At 44.4% G+C, this 18,850-nt stretch overlaps 2 protein-coding genes across 2 annotated transcripts in view; both read right to left on the bottom strand.

Moving 5' to 3' along the window:
* The window catches only part of LOC309374807 (uncharacterized protein), a 136,174-nt gene that overhangs the window by 49,798 nt on the left and 67,526 nt on the right, over positions 1–18,850 (bottom strand). The gene's annotated exons all lie outside the window — the stretch shown is intronic.
* LOC309373439 (DGAT1/2-independent enzyme synthesizing storage lipids-like) lies at positions 822–10,269 on the bottom strand. Its single transcript, XM_081917662.1, is given in 6 exon segments — positions 822–909; positions 7,674–7,864; positions 8,964–9,119; positions 9,948–10,017; positions 10,020–10,040; positions 10,043–10,269. Coding segments are annotated over 6 exon segments (651 nt in total). The 5' UTR covers positions 10,250–10,269; the 3' UTR covers positions 822–903.

Raw genomic sequence — 18,850 nt, 5'->3', positions numbered from 1 at the left:
CGGAATTATGGCACCGTTTAATAAAGCTGTATCTCTTAAACACACATCAGTGTGTACATGCAACACATATCAACGTGTGCAATAAATTGTCTTCCTCTTCAACCCTTTCCATATCCTCAAAAATTAGCATTGGAGATACCTTGTCAGGCAGATTCTGGGGCACATAGTGTAGGGTTGCCATATGTTTGGGAAATCCCACACATGTCCTTCTAGGGCCATCTGGGAGGTTTCTTTTTTCCATTTTAAGGAAATAGCCGAGTTGGGGGGGGGGTAAATTTGTGTGTGCGCTGTTTCAGGCTCCTACATGAGTGGCTCTGGTTCTGTTTTGCGTCTGTGGGCAGTTGGGGTGGGGAGGGCAACTGCCACCCAAAAAAATCTCAACTTTCTGACCAATGGCCCCAAAGAAGCTCAGCTCAACAACTTTTTATGCAATTGACCAAAATTTTCATGAGGAGCAATTAGAATAAGATCTATTATTTGATTATTTTGTATAGTCCACCCTATTATAATGGGAAGAAGAAATCCCATTGCATGAGCAGATCTATCTTTGTACCACATAGTTTTTTCCATTTAATTAGTCTCAACAAGTTAAGGAGATGGGAAATTGAGTGATGGGCATAATGCACAAAAGTATATATAATGAACCCTATATCAGGTCATATAGAATGAGGAAATCAATATGTACAATACAATTTAGAGCTGAAAGAGAGAGAAACCAAGAGGAAAGGAAATACTCTGCTTTAAACTTCCAAGTTTAGAGTTAACTTACTCTTTCAGCCAGCTCTACAGCTGTTATATTTGGATCATATGGGATGGGTTTTCCAATAAATGTCCTCAATTTCACTGGAAACCCTCCGTAAAAGGGAAGGACCATACATCGAGTTTTCTCATACAGCCATTTTGTCAGCCCTGTGTATGAAATGGAAGAAGATTCTGAAGGAAAGCGACACCATATCAAATCTGACATTAGTTGACATTCTCAGTGTTTAGCAATTGCAATAAATAGGAAGAAAGTTAAATAATATGAGTGCTTGGGAAAAGAGATACAGTGGTACCTCGGGTTACGAGCACTTCAACTTACTTTTTTTGGGTTACGAAGGATTGTAACCCGGAAGTAAGTTTTCCAAGCTCTCGGAGGACATTGCCTGGAGGCAAATCCAGACATCGGCAGAGCCTACGGAGCTGTCAGAGGCCTCCGCGAATGCAGGGAACCAAGCCCCAACATCTGCGCTGCCTAGAGTGGCTCCGCGAATGCCGGGAACCAAGCCCCGACATCCATGGCGGCTGCAGAGGCTCTGCGACTGAGCTCCAGGAGCTCTCTGAGGCCTCCACGAATGCCGGAAGCCAAGCCAATTGTGATTATGGAAGAGGACCCTGAGCCCCCTCCAAACAGTGAGCTTGGAAATAAATTTTAATTCTTTTCATCTAAAATACTGTCTTATTTATTTTATAGTACAGTACATTGATCATTGCCTTCATTTTATGGATCAATGGTCTCGTGAAACAGTAAAATTTGTGTTAAATATCTATTTTAGGGGGTGTTTTTTCATCATCTGGAACGGATCAGTCCACTTTCCATTACTTTCAATGGGAAAGTCTGCTTCAGGTTAAGAATGCTTCAGGTTAAGTACAGACTTCTGGAACCAATTAAGTACTTAACCTGAGGTACCACTGTACAAGATATTCAGCCAGCTCTTCTCAGCTATTTGCAATCAGTCATAAGTTGTGTACAATAGACTACAGAATATGGTATGTTTCCTCCATGTTAGGGTTGCTCCCACATTTATCGATTATAGCTTTCTGTTAAATCTACTAGAAAACTAAGCAAGGGCATGTTCACTCAGTACTGAGGCAGGCAGCACAGCTTTTGCAGATAGGTGGACATGGAATAAAATCTATTAAGTAAAGGTAAAGGGACCCCTGACCATTAGGTCCAGTCGTGACCGACTCTGGGATTGCGGCTCTCATCTCGCTTTATTGGCCGAGGGAGCCAGCGTTTGTCCGCAGACAGCTTCCAGGACATGTGGCCAGCATGACTAAGCCACTTCTGGCGAACCAGAGCAGTGCACGGAAACGTAGTTTACCTTCCTGTGGAGGTCAAAAGCGAGTTCCAAACGGGTCTGAGGTTCCATTTGGTGCGGGCCTAACCTGGCTGTCAGGGGACGCGGGTGGCGCTGTGGGTAAAAGCCTCAGTGCCTAGGGCTTGCCGATCGAAAGGTCGGCGGTTCGAATCCCCGCGGCGGGGTGCGCTCCCGTTGCTCGGTCCCAGCGCCTGCCAACCTAGCAGTTCGAAAGCACCCTCGGGTGCAAGTAGATAAATAGGGGCCGCTTTATAGTGGGAAGGTAAACGGCGTTTCCGTGTGCAGCTCTGGCTCGCCAGAGCAGCGATGTCACGCTGGCCACGTGACCCGGAAGTGTCTTCGGACAGCGCTGGCCCCTGGCCTCTTGAGTGAGATGGGCGCACAAACCCAGAGTCTGGCAAGACTGGCCCGTACGGGCAGGGGTACCTTTACCTTTACCTTTAACCTGGCTGTCAAGCTGCGATCTCTGGGCTCCAGATAATAAAACCAAGGAAAAGGGGATTTATTACACTGGTCAACAACAAATTTGTTGTCTGCGTTTTTTCAGTTGATTTAGGACGAATTTGATGCGGTGAATCCAAAAATCACATTGGTTTTGCTCAATCAGGTCAAGTTTTTGATTAGCAGATTTCCCAGAAAATAAAAACAAGGAAAAGGGGATTTATTATTCAAGTGTCTTTAGCATTTGGATTAATTTGGCAAACTTCCAGGAGAACAAAAGGGGAGTCTTCTCTGGAATTGGTGACTATCCTGCATGGGAACCAGATGGCTGAAGCATTGAAGGAAACAAAGAAAGTCTGCCATCAGAAATAAAAGGAAGGGGACAGGGGGATAAGAACTTTGAAAACTTTCTTTTTCAAGAAAAAGCATTCAAACTTTTAGACTCCTCTCCCCTGGATTCAACTGGCGGCAGATATAGCCTCTCAGGAACTATTGGCAGACAATTTGGCTTTAATTGAATTGAGGCAAAAAGAGATGCTTTTATGATTTAGATCTATTGTTCAGGAATCGGGTGAAGCAATAAGGGATAAAATAATTGAGGCACTTGCAAATCTTCTTGAGACTCAAAAGCAGGAGGTACATCAAGCTATTAATCATGCTTTCAGGGTTAAATCCCTGTATGCTAAGAAGAAAACATTTCCAGGAGATTGTTTGGTCTTTTTTTATTCTAGAAATATCAAAGACTGAGTGCTGCAGACATATTATGAGAAGGATCTTGAAATAGATGATGACTGGCAGCATTAAGATAAATACTGCAGTGTAATATGTTTTGATGGATTCAATAATGGAATACTGAATAGTATAGTCTTTGTAAAATATGCAGGGATTTATGATAAGTAAAATGAACTATCAAAGGAGAAGAAAGGAAGTCATTGATATCTTAAGGATGTAAAATGAGTATTTTAAACATTAAAACAATTTTTTAAAATAAAACTATATATAAAAAAGAAAGATAAAAGGAAAATGCTTGTTTTCTTTTTAAATGTCACCAATTTCAGTGTTATAGTTCAGAACTTAACTGGTTAAATTCCCTGGTGTGTGTCACCTGCTGACGTCAGCTTACAGCTGGGCGGAGACAGAAGCTTTAGAAGCAAGGAGGAGCTTTTTCCCTGTACTTTTAGTTCCCCCTGTGACTCTGAGGGGAGAAGGACGTTCCCTCTGTGTATCTGAGAGGGAGGCAATGGCTGCCAGCAGTGACGGACTTTGATGCTGTAATGTTTTAATAAAGAGCTGTAAATAGACAAATCTGTCTATGTGTGCTTACAAGGAGCAAGACTGCTTTACACGCTGTGTTCTACTCTGCTAAAAGCCGTGACTGAGAAGAGACAGCAGGAGTTATTGCGCAGCTTGGGAGGAAGCGTGCCGGACCGCTGTAAGTGATTGATTGGGATCGTAAAGCTGTCTGAAGTCGCGGCTCTATCGATCAAGGGCCAGATCGATATCTATCCGAACAGGTTATGGAAGGTCAGCCAACGCTCGTAAAGCAGTCGGTGTGAGCTCCAGGAACGCTTTGAAGTCAGCGTGGGTACCGGAGAGCAAGAATGATTAATTGCCTGCTTCCGAGAGGCAGTGAGAGCTTCTGATATACAGAGAGCTGGAGCTAAAAAGCAGCTAAGAGCTGGGAGCTGGGACGCAGCTCAAGACGTTTCTCCACGCAAAGGAAGGCCGGAGTCAGCTGGTACTGAGTAAGTACAGCTTGGGGCACCTTGGGAGAACGGGAGAAGATGGCCAAAAGCCAGAATATACCGCTGGAAAAGCTCACTCTAAAGAGTTGGGCAACGTGGTCCAGAAAAATAAGGGGATGGTTCTTGGTCGAAGGCTTCTGGGAAGCAAACCAGTGGGAGCCTAAGACACCACCCCTTAGCCGGCCAGCAGCTGGAGCAGGAGATGCAAGCTGTGGGGCTGTGTTGGCTGAAGATAGCCAGAGGCTGCAGCAAGAGCTAGAAGTGCTCAGAGCATGCGTTGATGCATCACTGAGGCCTCATTTGGAGGGCGTAACGACAGCGTGGGCTGCCTGGAATGTGCTGAAGGGCTTGTGTGAGGCGTCAGCGAAAGGCCAGAGCCCTGGAGGATGCCCTGGAGAGGCAGAAGGATGCCCAGAAAGCCCAATGGGGGCTGAGACAGTGTTGGGGAGCTGTTGTAATGCTTCTACACGTCTGTGTGATGGACTGAGTCCTGGAGAGGCTGGACTGGCAGGCCCTGTTCCCGATGTCTTGGCCTCTAGGAGCGCTAGTGAGCAGATCTGGGGGGCGAAGAGTTCCAAAGGCAAGTTTAAAGGACTTTCCTTTTGTGCTGAAGCGGAGAGCAGCTTCAGGGGGGGCCAGGCTGGTGGGAGGCGCCGTTCCAGAAGGAGGAAGGCCAGGCCAGCTGGCAGGAGCCCCGGGCAGTGTTTTTCCACTGGAGTTCAACGTCGGCGTGGCAATTGCCCCCACCGGAGCAGAGAGCCGAGGCAGGATGTTGTGAAGGACATTTCCCATGGGAATCAGGCGGGTTTTCATGGCAACAGGCCTGGGAAGACAGGCAGGCGTGGAGCTGAGCCAGGTGGTCGTGGTAAACAACAGGAAGAGTCTTATCAAGTCTCAGCGAGTATGGCAGTGTTCGAAGACGGCCGAGTGGAAAATTCCGAGATGGCCTTTGTAATAGACTCTGCAGCTAACCGCAACATGGTTCCAGAGACCCCTGCAGTCGAGAGGTGGAATTGCACGGCAGTTCCGAAGGGACAGACTATTAAGTTCGCGAATGGACAGAAAACTAGAGTTTCCAAGTGTACTAATGCCTATCTTTGTGTCTTACAGGAGGCGGTGGATTTTTGTATTGTTCCGGAGGTTCATCATTGTTTGTTATCTGTGCCTTATTTGTTAAGTAAGGGGTTCAAAGTTTGTTTTGAAAATGATGTCTGCACAATCTCCAAAGGGGGGAGGTTACTGGCCAAAGTGCGGAAGGGACAGAATGATCTTTTCATTCTTAAAACGTCTCTTGGAGGTGAGGGGAAGGTTGAGAAAGCACAAGCGTTGCGTGCTACAGTTCCCAACCAGCGTGCTACAATTCCCGCTCATCATGTCATGTGTGCATGCGTATGGCATCAGAGAACGATTCACAATCCTTTAGAGGATTTGCAGGCGTTACCTGAGGTTGTTACAGGTTGTAAGATTAGAAATTGTCAAAGTGCCATTAATTGTGACACTTGCAAGCAAGCAAAGGTGAGAGGGTGCAGTTACCCAAAGGTGGAACGTGTGGCCACTAAACCTTTTGAGCTGGTTCACATAGATTTGTCCGGTCCTGTCAAGGAACCAAGTCTAGGGGGGGCCAGGTTTCTGCTAACTTTTCTGGATGATTTCTCGCAGAATTCCTGGACTCACGGTCTCAAATCCAGGGAGGATGCAGCACAGCTGATCAAGAGCTGGATTGAGGGGGTGGAACAGAGGTTCTCCACCAGGGTTCAAGCGATCATCAGTGACAGAAATGCTGAGTACACTGGTTCTGCTTTGCAGAAGTTCTTTCAGAAGAGAGGGATACGACACACAGTTATTTCACCCCAGCTGGGGGGGTGGCAGAGCTGAGGAGTGGAGCTCTGGTTAAGGCTGCACAGGTGATGCTGAAAGAAGCCAGGTTACCTCCTGAGTTTTGGCTGGAGGCTACGAGGGCTGTGTCATTCACCTGGAATCGTGTCTACAACTCATTGGTAGGTGACACTCCGTTTTCTCTGTTGAATGGCCGCAAACCCCAGGTTCACTTTTTGCGGACGTTTGGGACTCCTGCGCTTGTCTCTGTGCCTAAAGCTTTGCGAGGGCCAGATGGAGCCAAATTCCAGAAAATGATCTTCTGTGGGTATGAGCCAGAAGCCCGTGCACGGCGATTTGCCTACCCGTCAGGTGATCAGAGTAAGGTGCTGATCAGTAAACACGCTGAGTTCTTAGAGGAGGTTGTAAAGTCAAAGACTCCTGTTAGGCGTGATGTTCTCTCAGAATGTCTCTCTGATCCAGAAGACAGTTCTGATGAGGCGGAAGAAGAAGGGGCTGAGGCTGCTGATGACGACCAGGTCACTGACCAGGGTCAAGAGCAGGATGTGGCATCTCCACAAGTTGTTAAGAGAGTGCCCAAAAGTCAACCTAGTTCTCCTGTGAGTGTGATGGAGAGGATTCGAAGACGCTTTAAGTCAGAAGGGGAATCCTATGATGCAGAGGACACACCTGCTGATCAAAGTGAGTCAGAGGGAACACCTGAGTTTGTGCCTAGGAGGTCCAGTCGCACAACAAAGGGTATCCCACCAGAGAGGTACCAGGCCACAGGTGCGTGGGTAAGTTTCGCACAGTGCGATTCTGAGAGTTGTGAGGTGGTTCCACAGTTGCCTAACAGGGACGCCAAAAGAGGGCGCAAAGCTTTGGGGAAGGGATTGATCTCACAAGGTGTTACTGAAGATGTTGCACAGGTATCACGCAGGGACACAAGGGGGGGTGTTATAGTTCAGAACTTAACTGGTTAAATTCCCTGGTGTGTGTCACCTGCTGACGTCAGCTTACAGCTGGGCGGAGACAGAAGCTTTAGAAGCAAGGAGGAGCTTTTTCCCTGTACTTTTAGTTCCCCCTGTGACTCTGAGGGGAGAAGGACGTTCCCTCTGTGTATCTGAGAGGGAGGCAATGGCTGCCAGCAGTGACGGACTTTGATGCTGTAATGTTTTAATAAAGAGCTGTAAATAGACAAATCTGTCTATGTGTGCTTACAAGGAGCAAGACTGCTTTACACGCTGTGTTCTACTCTGCTAAAAGCCGTGACTGAGAAGAGACAGCAGGAGTTATTGCGCAGCTTGGGAGGAAGCGTGCCGGACCGCTGTAAGTGATTGATTGGGATCGTAAAGCTGTCTGAAGTCGCGGCTCTATCGATCAAGGGCCAGATCGATATCTATCCGAACATTCAGTAGGTTTGTTTTAAAGCAGGGTTGGGGAGACCTGTGGCACTCCAGATATCATTAGACCCCCAAACAGGATATTTGCCATCCTCATCTTTTTTGGACGCTGCATCAAGGATGTCAACACATTACGTCTTTTCTAGGATAATCGTGAAGGCAATACAGATTGCACAAAGATCACTCACCACTTTCGCCTCCAAAGCTGCCTGAGCAAAACCTGTGCGTTTACCCCACATTATGCAGTAATCGTGACTATACAGTGCTTCTCTACCTCCACCAGGTGCAATGCCCAGTAAATGGCCTTTCTTCATTATTTCCACATTTTCAGCTTTCTTGTAAGATTTCAACCTGATCACATAATAAAACATCTGCAGCCCTGAAAAAAATAAGCTCCAAATAGAAGAATGCTGATTTTTGTGAAACATATTTAGGAAATACTGTGGATACAATACAAGTGTCATTATTCCAAAGATATTGCACTAATATGGATCACAAGTATAGCTCTCTGCCATCCATTTCAACTATGATTTCATGGATGGGGAATTTCAATCCCTTTAGGGTGCAGACTTGGTGCGAAAGTACCTTCATCTGCACTAACTAAACTATTTCACCTGTTGCTGCTATTTTATTTATCAATTGTTTTTACCTGCTTTCCTGATACAGTGGTGCCCCGTAAGACGAACGCCTCGCAAGACGAAAAACCCGCTAGACGAAAGGGTTTTCCGTTTTGGAGACGCTCCGCAAAACGAATTTCCCTATGGGCTTGCTTCGCAAGAAGAAAGCCCATAGGGAAATCTCCGGGGACCTCTTTTAAATGCTAGCGGTGGGGAGCAAAGCCTTTCCCCCCCCCCTCTGGCCTTCAGAAGAGGTCCAGGAAGGCCGGCAGGGGGCCGAAAGGCTTTGCTCCCCACCGCCAGCATTTTAAAAGCAGTCCGGGATAGCAGGGAAGCGCTTCCCGCTATCCCGGATGGCTTTTGAAGGCAGGCGGGGGGGGGAGCAAAGCCTTTTGCCCCCTGCCAGCCTTCAGAAGAGGTCCTGGACCTCTTCTGAAGGCCGGCGGGGGGCAAAAGTCTTTGCTCCCCCCTGCCTGCCTTCCCGGGAGAGCGGGAAGGCAGCGCTGCGTTTCTCCGCTCTTCCGGGAAGGCAGGCGGGGGGGGGGGGGAGCACAGACTTTCGCCCCCCGCCGGCCTTCAGAAGAGGTCGGGGGACAGACTGTCCCCGGACCTGGTCTGAAGGTGGTTTCCATAGGAACGCATTAATTGATTTTTAATGCATTCCTATGGGAAACCGTGCTTCGCAAGACGAAAAACTCGCAAGACGAAAAGACTTGCGGAACGAATTAATTTCGTCTTGCGAGGCACCACTGTATATAGTTTTATATTTTAAAGCATTTTTTTCATAGCTTATAGCATTGTTTTATGTCATATTTTACGTGTTTTAAGTAAAAAAGCATGATTTAAATTTAAGTAATTTACCTGGTATCCAATACACGACATGATGCATTAATGAAAAGCACCCTCTTCCCGTCTCTAAAAAATATCTAGCCACAAATAAGGCATAGCTGAGAGGAGCAACTCCATGATGATAAATAATAATCCCTGGGAGATTTTCCATGCCAGTAATTTCAAAGCCTGAATATAATACGAAATGCAACAAAGAAATATCGCAACCATTACTGGAGGAAATCAGTGTGGTTCAGAAAAAAAATGAAATTTAAGATCAGGTTAAAAGCTCTGTTATATGCTTTTGAATTATGGAGTTGGAGGAGACTCTTGAGAGTCCCATGGACTGCAAGAATATCAAACCTATCCATTCTTAAGGAAAGAGCCCTGAGTGCTCACTGGAAGGACAGATCCTGAAGCTGAGGCTCCAATACTTTGGCTAACTCATGAGAAGAGAAGACTCCCTGGAAAGGACCCTGATGTTGGGAAAGATTGAGGACACAAGAAGGGGTCAACAGAGGACAAGATGGTTGGACAGTGTTCTCGAAGCTACCAGCATGAGTCTGACTCAACCGTGGGAGGCGGTGGAAGACAGGAGTGCTTGGCATGCTCTGGTCCATGGGGTCACAAAGAGTCGGACATGACTAAATGACTAAACATCAATGACAATATGCTCCAGCATTCTGGATGCTAGGTTGTCATCCACATGGATCAAGACTTTCTCTGTGGTGGTCCTTTAATGAATGAATGAAGGGATTTCTCCTCTCGTGGAATGTTCCTTCCTTGCTTCCTTTTGAGCACAGGTGGAAACATTTTTGCCCAGTCTTTGAGTAAGCTAAAATTGTGTTTTGCTGTTTTAGTCTGCTTTAAGCTTTTATATGGGGTTTAGCCCTTGGGATGGTTTAATATGTTGTTTCAACACTTACAGTAACATGAGACCTGTGGGAAGCATTGAGAACATATAAAGAGTCCTATGGATCAGGCCATTCCATATCTTTCCATATATTTTTTACTCACCATTCCATATCTTTCCATATATTTCTGCAATATGAGCAATTAATTTCCTTGGCTTTTTCCAAATTTCCAAATTTTGCTATCAGTACCAGTTTCCTATTCAACCAGTACCAGTGCTTATTCAACTTCTTGTAAACATATAGCCCAAATGAGCAAGCACAGCCGGCCAAATATATATCTATCATTAATGAAGAAAGCAAAATCAGAAGCTTACGAAACCACCAAGGGTGAACCACTGAGCTCAGGTATTCTTCTAAATAAGGAAAACTAATCAGGTTTTGCAGCATTTGAGTAAACCAGCTCATTGTTTCCTGATCCGAAGCACCAAGCGTATTCCAGTGAAATAACTATATGAAGTGAAATTATTTGTCGGACAAATAAATGAGAGGCACAGTGGTATATGGTTACCAAGCTCTGGCCTGGGCCCCTGCCATTATGGCCAGCACTTATATTTCCTCAATCCAGCCCCCTTGCTCCTCCTTTGGCTGCCTCTGTCTAATCAGCCTGCTTGAAATTCCTATTGGCTGTTTGCAAGAACCAATCATAAAAGATACACCCATTTCCTATTACCTTTTATGGGAGACAGAGAGCTATATTTTCTTCTATTTATAAATGGCAAACAAGTAGCCATACATCTTACATTAGCCTTGACAAGGCACCTTAATTACTAGATAACCTTTTGGCCCCTCTTGCCCTATTCCATGCAAAACAGATGGCTAATGGTTCTAATTTTATCTGAACAGATCTTTTGTTCACCTTTTCACACACCATCTATGAAAGAGCTCCTTCTTTGCAGGTCTTTAAGCAGAGGCTCGACAACCATATGTCAGGAGTGCTCTGATGGTGTTTCCTGCTTGGCAGGGGTTTGGACTCTATGGCCGTTGTGGTCTCTTCCAACTATTACTTTCCAAATCCTTTGCATAATTACATTTAAGCCAATATATTTAATACATAACATATATAGTTTTTTATAAGCAAAGACGTTTTCACAGTAAGAAAAAACTTAAAAACACTTTCTTCAGAGAGAAGCCCCCCTTTCCCTAGCCAGCTGCTGTTTCCATTAGCTCTTGCCGTTTGCCCTGTGGCTCAAGTTTAATGCGAGGCTTTACTATTTACCAACTTAATTGCAGCTTGATTGTGTTCTGCAATTTGTATGGTCAGTGTGACCTTTTGTTTCCAGCCTATTTATGACCGCAATAAACCAAGAGGATGAACATCTGCCAAAATCTTAGCCAGCCTAGTTCCTGCCTCGAAAGAAACATTTGTGGATTTTAAGCTAATTTTTAAGATACAACCTTGATCAAAATATAAGCCTTGATTAAGATGCAGGCTATGATCAGATGCCTCACATTCAGATGATGAAATATATCTGCCAGGTATGTCAGTCTTGCACACCACTCATCACTTGCAAGCAGTTTTGCGTAATCTGTCCTCTCATTTGTCAGAAACACTTTAAGTTCCTCCTGCAGCTCATACACACGAACCAAGACCTTGCCACGCGACAACCACCGGACCTCCGTATGAAACAGCAAGGTTTTATGCTTCGCTCCCATCTCCTCAAGCAAAGGTGCAAATATGCGACTTTTCACGGGTCATGACTTTACAAATTTTACCATGCGCACAACATCATCCAACACATGAACTAGGTCTGCTGGTAAAGTCTTGGCTACGAGGGCCTCACGGTGTAAAAAACAATGCGTAACAATCACATCTGGATTTCTTTCCTTCACTCTGCTTACAAAGCCTTTGGTGTGCCCGACCATGGCTGCAGCTCCATCGGTGCAGACACTTGTGCAGTTTTCCCACTTAGGTCAGCCTTGTTCAAGGTATTCTGATGTGACCCGAAAAAATTCTTCCCCTGTTGTTTTTTCTGGCAATGCCTTGCAAAAAAAGAAGTTTTCTCTAATTGCATCACCATCAACAAAACACACATTGGCCAAGAGTTGAGCATGTCCACTGATATCAGTAGACTTGTCAAGTTGTAATGCAAATTTCTCACTGATATGGATCTTTTACAAAACTACACTTTCAATGTCTGCAGACATGTCATTAATACGTCTGGAAATTGTGTTGTCTGAGAGAGGGACTTTGGCTATTTCCTTAGCTGCTTCAGGTCTGAGCATCTCCTCTACAATAGCTTTGCAGGCGGGAAGTATTAATTTCTCTGCCACAGTGTGCGACTTTTTTGACATGGCTATAAGTTCAGCAACTTGATAGCTAGCTTTAAGAGCTCTTTCATTTACCTTTGTGGTTTGTCTCATGAAAGTTGCCTATTTCTTCGTGTTTTCACGCAGGCGAACAAAATAGTCCGCATTCTTGTTTTGAAGCGAAGGGTGTTTCGTTTGGAAATGGCGTTTAAGTTTGGTTGGGACCATAGCACTGTTAGCTAGCTTTTCACCACACACCACGCACAGTGGAGTTGGTTTGTTTGCATCTCCGGTGAAAGTAAATCCAAATGAAATATAGCTTTCGCTATATTGCCTTGTGCCAGAGAATTTGCTTGAGCTAACCATCTTTGCTTTCTTTTCATCCCCACTCGTACTTGGGCTCTCATCTGGCTCCAAATTTTGTTCAGAGTCCAGTTCTTTTCTTTTCAAAAACTTGTCCATCACTGCAGTATCTCACTGTCACTCAGTACTTAATGCGCTTGACACCGGAGCTATTTATAGTCCTTAACATCAGGGGTGGAATTCAAAAATTTTAGTAACCAGTTCCGACATTCAAGCATGGTTTAATATTTTTTTCTTTAATGGCAAACAAAAACGTTGCGGACCGTTCTCTGCTCAGCGGGGATCGATCCAGATGACCTCCTCACCTCACGCCGCACCTGCGGCCTGGTCTGGATCCGGCCTCTCTGCAGTGCCGACTCCCGCTGAGTCCTGGTCTCTGTGCTCGGGCGGGAAGGAAGTCGGAAGATGATGTCCTACTGTGATAGGTCCAGGCTGGAGTCTGGACCAATCACAGCCCAGGCATCAGAAAAGGGGAGGGTGTTCCCCTGAGCAGCGCCAATCAGTGCCCCTGCTGGCCGAGGGTGGGGTCAAACCGCCCCCATACCCAGACACAGCCCAGCGCCCGCCTAGTGGGCAAAAATTTGACATTAAAAAAAAATCTATCAAATTTTTCTATTTTTCCCACGCCACACCAGGCAACATCTCGTGGCACACTAGTGTGCCGCGGAACAGTGGTTGAAAAACACTGGACTAGATGACCCTCGGAACCCTTCCAAATCTACACTTTATGATTATCTGAACAAAAACTTTTACTTACATTCCTGGTAAGCTTAAATTGCCTTTAATTTAATTCTCTGGAAGCAGCAGAAGTCTTGTCTAGTGCACTTTTTTGTAGGCTAATTTCCACCCCTATGGCGACATGTCCCTTTATGTGGCAGTTTAAAGAGACTCTGATGGGTGTGCCATCCGAATGAGGAAATGAAGAATTGTGAAAAAGAGGGAGTGCTTAGGGTGCCTGCTACTTGGAGGTTGTGGCCATTTGTAATAAATATAACTGATGAGATCACATCTACAATAGCAGTCATATTGCACAATAACTGGGTCACAGAAAACCAGTTATTGATTAAGGAGGAAAGGTAGGAATTGTGACAAGATATGCATGTTAAAGGATCATCCTGCAATACGTAAACCTTAATAACATGTCATGTTTACAATATTGAACCTTAGCACTGTAAAAGCTCTTCCATTGGACCTGCCATTTAATTCTACAGCAGCATGCGTATGTGGATTTCATTAAGACCTACTAGGTTTGAATACTGAATCTCAAGTAATCATCCTCAGTAATCAATCCTACACTAATAAACTTGACCAGCTACTTGTGCTCTAGGCATTGTCTAAGATCTCCAATACAATCTGTTTGATTGATTGGTTAAATTCTGACATGCTGATTTTTCTGCAGGCAGCTCATCAAAAAGCTTCTTCACTCGTTGCTCCTGCAGTATGCTTTGCTTTCTCAGGAGCTCCAGAAATTCCAGGTTGACATGCTTTGACATCAAAGGGTCTCCGGCTTTCGGTACATGTTCAATATTGTCAGGTGGGGGTCCAACATGCATTTGTCAGTTATGTCAGAGCAATACTGTAATCACATAGACATATGGTGGTCCCCTAAAGATTGGGGACTGGCTATAATTGTTCCTATATTTGAAAAGGGCAACCCCTCTGACCCATCTAATTATGGACCAATTAGTCTTCTGAATGTGATCTGCAAACTTTATACAAAACATCTATGCCTAAAATTATGTGAATGGTTAGATCATAATGATTTACTAGAAATTGAACAAGCAGGGTTTACATCTGGACGTTCCACCATTGACCACTGCTTAGTGTTAGATTATTTTGTCTATAAGTATGTGAAACATTGGAAAAAGTCACTGTATGCAGCCTTTGTGGACCTAAAGGCAGCATTTGATTCTGTATCCAGGGGTAGGCTCTGGGCCAAATTGGCCAATATGGGTATTAACAGAAGGTTATTACTTCTGATGATTAAGCTTCATGAGAACAATACCCTCCAGATAAGACTCGCACAGGACGGCAGACTCTCTAGAGAAATCCCAGTCCAAAGAGGAGTTAGACAACGATACCTATTAGCCCCATTTTTATTTAACATCTATGTTAACTCCCTGGTCACATGTTGCCGTGAAATCGAAACCCACCCCCCCGTGTTCTCTAACAGCAGAAAAGTACCAGTTTTAATGTATGCGGATGACGCTGTTCTTCTCTCTCAAACCAAAGTGGATCTGAAACGTGCCTTAGGAAAGTTTAGTGACCAATGTAACACTGAACTGTTAACAATTAACTTTGCCAAAACCAAAATTGTACATTTTAACCGCTCCTTCAGGAAAGATAATTGGAGCGTAAAGGGAAACGCCATTGAACAGACTAAGACCTTCCAATACTTAGGCATTACTTTCTCTTATAATGCCAAATTGTCAACACACCTGACCACATCAGTTATATCAGCAGGAAGAAGTGCAAATGCCATCCTTAGATTATTCAGAAGGAAAGGAGCTGGCTTCCTCCCGATGGCCCTAAAAGTTTTTCAGGCAAAATCTTTAGCCCAACTCCTGTATGGCACTCAAATTAGCCCCTCTGCCAACCTTAAGACCCTTGAAACAGTACAATCAAAATTCTTAAGATCATTATTTGCTACCTAATGCAGTCTTAAGGCAAGAGGCAGGACTACCCAGAGTGGAATTAAAAGTCTGGGAGCAAGCAATATCCCTCTGGCTGAAAATCCATTACAATCCTAAGGGACTGTTACCTTGCTTCCTGGCCGCATTTCCCTATTCTCCTTGGCTTATGCAAATAACTAACAAGATCAAACAAATTGGCCTAAACCCTGAAAATCTTTTTCTTGGAACTCTGAACAAGGCAAAAGCAATTATCACTCAGAGACTTTACGATGTCGAATTACAACAAGAAGACGCCCTACTCCCGGTGACGTATAGATGTTTAAAAGCTTGGCCTAACTTTGCAGCTGCCCCTTACTTAACTAACATCACTAACGAAGCTTATAGATGGGCTTTCTCTAGAGCCTGCTTTGAGAGAATGCCCTCAGCAGTGCTGTACGGCAAATTCACGCGGGTACCAATGCATGCACGTCTCTGCCCCTGTATGTCTAATAAGGTAGAATCTGTTACACACATCCTTCTATTCTGCGAATTTTATAGTGAAGAACGAGTTCAACTTATTTTGCCGCTTTTATCAAAATTTATACCCCTACAACATTATTTGGAATCCTCCCCCGAAATTCTACGAAAATACCTTCTGGAAGATTCCTCAAGCTCAATATCATATGAGGTGGCCAAATTTTGCACTTTAGCAATCAGGAAGCGTAAATTTCTTCTGTTGAATGGCACACTGCGAAGTTCCCTTGTGTAATCTTTTTTTCTTCTTCTTGATGTTGTTGTTGATTTCTTTTTGTTTGATCTTGTGGTGTTTAGTGTCACTGGCTTTTGCCGCAATAAAACTTGGTCTGGTTCACAGGAAGAGAGCCCAGAAGTCACATATTCAGTCACTAGATATTGCGCTGCCATGATAGATATTTGACGAAGAATGATCTATGCTACAATTCAATCCTAAACTGAAGGCCCATATTATTAGATCCGCACTTCTGAAGCCCATCCCATATAGCTGTGTTAACTGATCTTTTAATCTTTCTTATAAATTTTTAGACCCATTATCTATCCTTAATTAAGTATTCTATGTATATGTTTAAATCTACGTTTGGTTCTAGCTCCTATTTATTTAATAATTATTCGCCTGGATTCATACTGTTATACTATTTATGTATATGTTTTGTTTATGCTGGTCTATGACCGTAATAAAGTACTTGACTTGACTTGACATATGGTGGTCTTAATGTTTATTTCTCAAAAAAACATGAAAGTGATATGAAAGTAGCCAAGACAAATGTGCCACAGAAGCCCACCAACCCTTGCAAAGGCTGAATAGGTAAAGGTTCTTTTGGCACGTGGGTGGAGGAAATAAAAAGGCACCTGTTAGGATGGGTAGTGCAGAAGGCAGGAATGCCAACAAGAAGAAAACCCAGAGCCACTGATTGTACTTATGCCCCAGTCATCGTCTCTACTGAGTACTACAATGGCAACAGAAACTGAGGAGGAAAAAACTGCCAGGCAGTGGCATCCCCATGTCATAAGTGTGAAGGCAGACAGGAAGGCCCTGGCAGAGGGCAGATTGCCGTTTTATCAGTTTTAATTGCACAGCCTGAATTTGGCTCATCAACCCTTATGCCGCAGCTCCCACTGGCCAAATGGACCCTTTCTCCACAGTCTATCTCAACACCTGAATGTTTTAGAACGAAAGGCTTTGGACAGGGAAGCAACTAAGAAAATGAGAGATTGCAAAGGACTAGAAGGATCAATTCTCTTTTATCTTTATATCATTTTGCTGTTCCTTCCTTTCCTTGGTACAGCCTATTCAGGAGAAGCTATCTGCTTCTCCAATATGGAGGTAAGATGGTAGTGAAGGCAGCAGAAAGAATATGGGAAATAACGGCTTCAAAATTTTACAACTGGGATAAATCATTGCAACTGGGATAAATATTCAGATATATGTTTGAGGGAAGGGGGTTATTTCTTTGTAATCCAATAGCTGAGGGTTTTGTGGGGGAACGAACCAGTGTATTGCATGACTTCTACTTCTCTGGAGGTAGAGGGAGAGTGGGGAAGATAGTGGCAAGGTGGGTGTGATTAAAACACATCAATGGAGCCACTCCACTGATCCTGCTTGTTTGTTTATACCATGCTGACCTCGCTTCCAACTTGCCTTTCCCCCTCTACCTCCTGTTAAGCAGCAGCAATGTGACCAGTCAGAGGTCAGGTGAGCAGCAGTGCCCCTTCACACTCTGAAACTGCTGTAACCAATCATGGTGCAATGCAGTGGCATGTAAGAAAATGTCTCCTGCAGTTGCTATGCCTCCTTAATTGCTAGGTACACCCACACCTCCAACTATGCCGGCGTGGTTTTGAAATGGGCTGGAACACCCCACTAAGGTGATATCCACCCTGCATTGTTGAAACTCTCACTATGTGGGCCGTGAGAACTTCAATGAATGATACTATCAGAATGACAAGAATGGAGCCACTTCTGAATGAATACCACACAAAAATTGCAACAAGTATGATTGATTTTCCGATACTGTGACCAAATATTTACTGTATTTTTCGCTCCATAAGATGTACCTGACCTTAAGAGGGACCTAGTTTTTAGAGGAGGAAAGAAAGTAGAAATATATTATGCACAGAGTGTGTAAGCGGATCTCGATTTTCTTGCTTTAAAGCAAGCAGAGCAAGAGCTGCTTACATGGCTTCTGTCCCGCTTTGCGCAGCTCTCACTGTGCTTGCTCATCCCTTCAGAGGCATCCCTCAGCTCGCGACTGCAGCCTCAGCCGAGGGATCCCTCTGGCGTCCAGTGCTTTCGCTCCATTAAACGCGCAGACATTTCCCCTTACTTTTTAGGAGTAAAAAGTGCTTGTTATGGAGCGATAAATATGATATTTCCATGGCACAATCTATGTCCATGGCACCATGCAAATGACCATAATTCTGTGAGGTGTCATCAAGAATATGTACCTCCGAGCTCTATAGTTACACACCCAGTGATTTTCAGATCTAAAGCTTGGCCTTTGTTCACAGGGCCATACATCATCTTCAGAAACAAATGCCCAACAAATTCTTGAATCCTGATCAGTCTACTCTGGTATTCATAACTGAGACTATGGAAGAAAGAAATCAGCTAAGATGGGAACATGAGTCTTTCAGGAGCTGAAAGATAAAGGAGATAGTGTGTGTGTGTGTAATAGCCTGGTTGCAGCAGTCACTCTGGGCAGCTTAGAACATAAAAAACACAGCAACACATCATCAGTTAAAAACTTTCTGATGCAGGGTTGCCTTCAGATGTCTTCAGAAAATTGTGTAGTTGTTTATCTATTTTGTTGCTATCAAAGGGTTAAAAGAGTAGCAGAAACGCTCTAATCACTGAGCAGCTGGAGGTCATTAGGCTTCCAGGAACATGAGTCTGTATAAATAGTCCCCCTGTTTGTTTGTTCTTCCCCCCTTCTCCCTTTTGGGTGTGTGTTTTGCTGAGATGTGTGGTTCGTCGCCAGGATTGTTTTTGGGTGTTTTGTAAATAAACCTTATTTTTGATTTACAAACCGCATGCTCCAGGACTCCTTTTTGGGAAGATGCTGCCTCTCCTGCCCTTCTTAGCTGCTGCGCGAAATCCTCTGCCGTGGTGAGACTTTTAAAGAAGGAAGTGCACTGGGCATTTACATTAAACTAATTAAAGTTTAATGGGACAGGTTATGGATGTTTGTACGTCAAGAAGGAGATAAGGAGAGCAGTTCAGAGTGATTTATGCAAGGACTGGAGTGAA

Source organism: Podarcis melisellensis (genome assembly GCF_964234715.1).
Source record: "Podarcis melisellensis genome assembly, chromosome: 7".
NCBI classification, from domain to species: domain Eukaryota; kingdom Metazoa; phylum Chordata; class Lepidosauria; order Squamata; family Lacertidae; genus Podarcis; species Podarcis melisellensis.
Note: the sequence above shows the minus strand (reverse complement) of the source record. Positions and strands in the feature narration are given on the sequence as shown.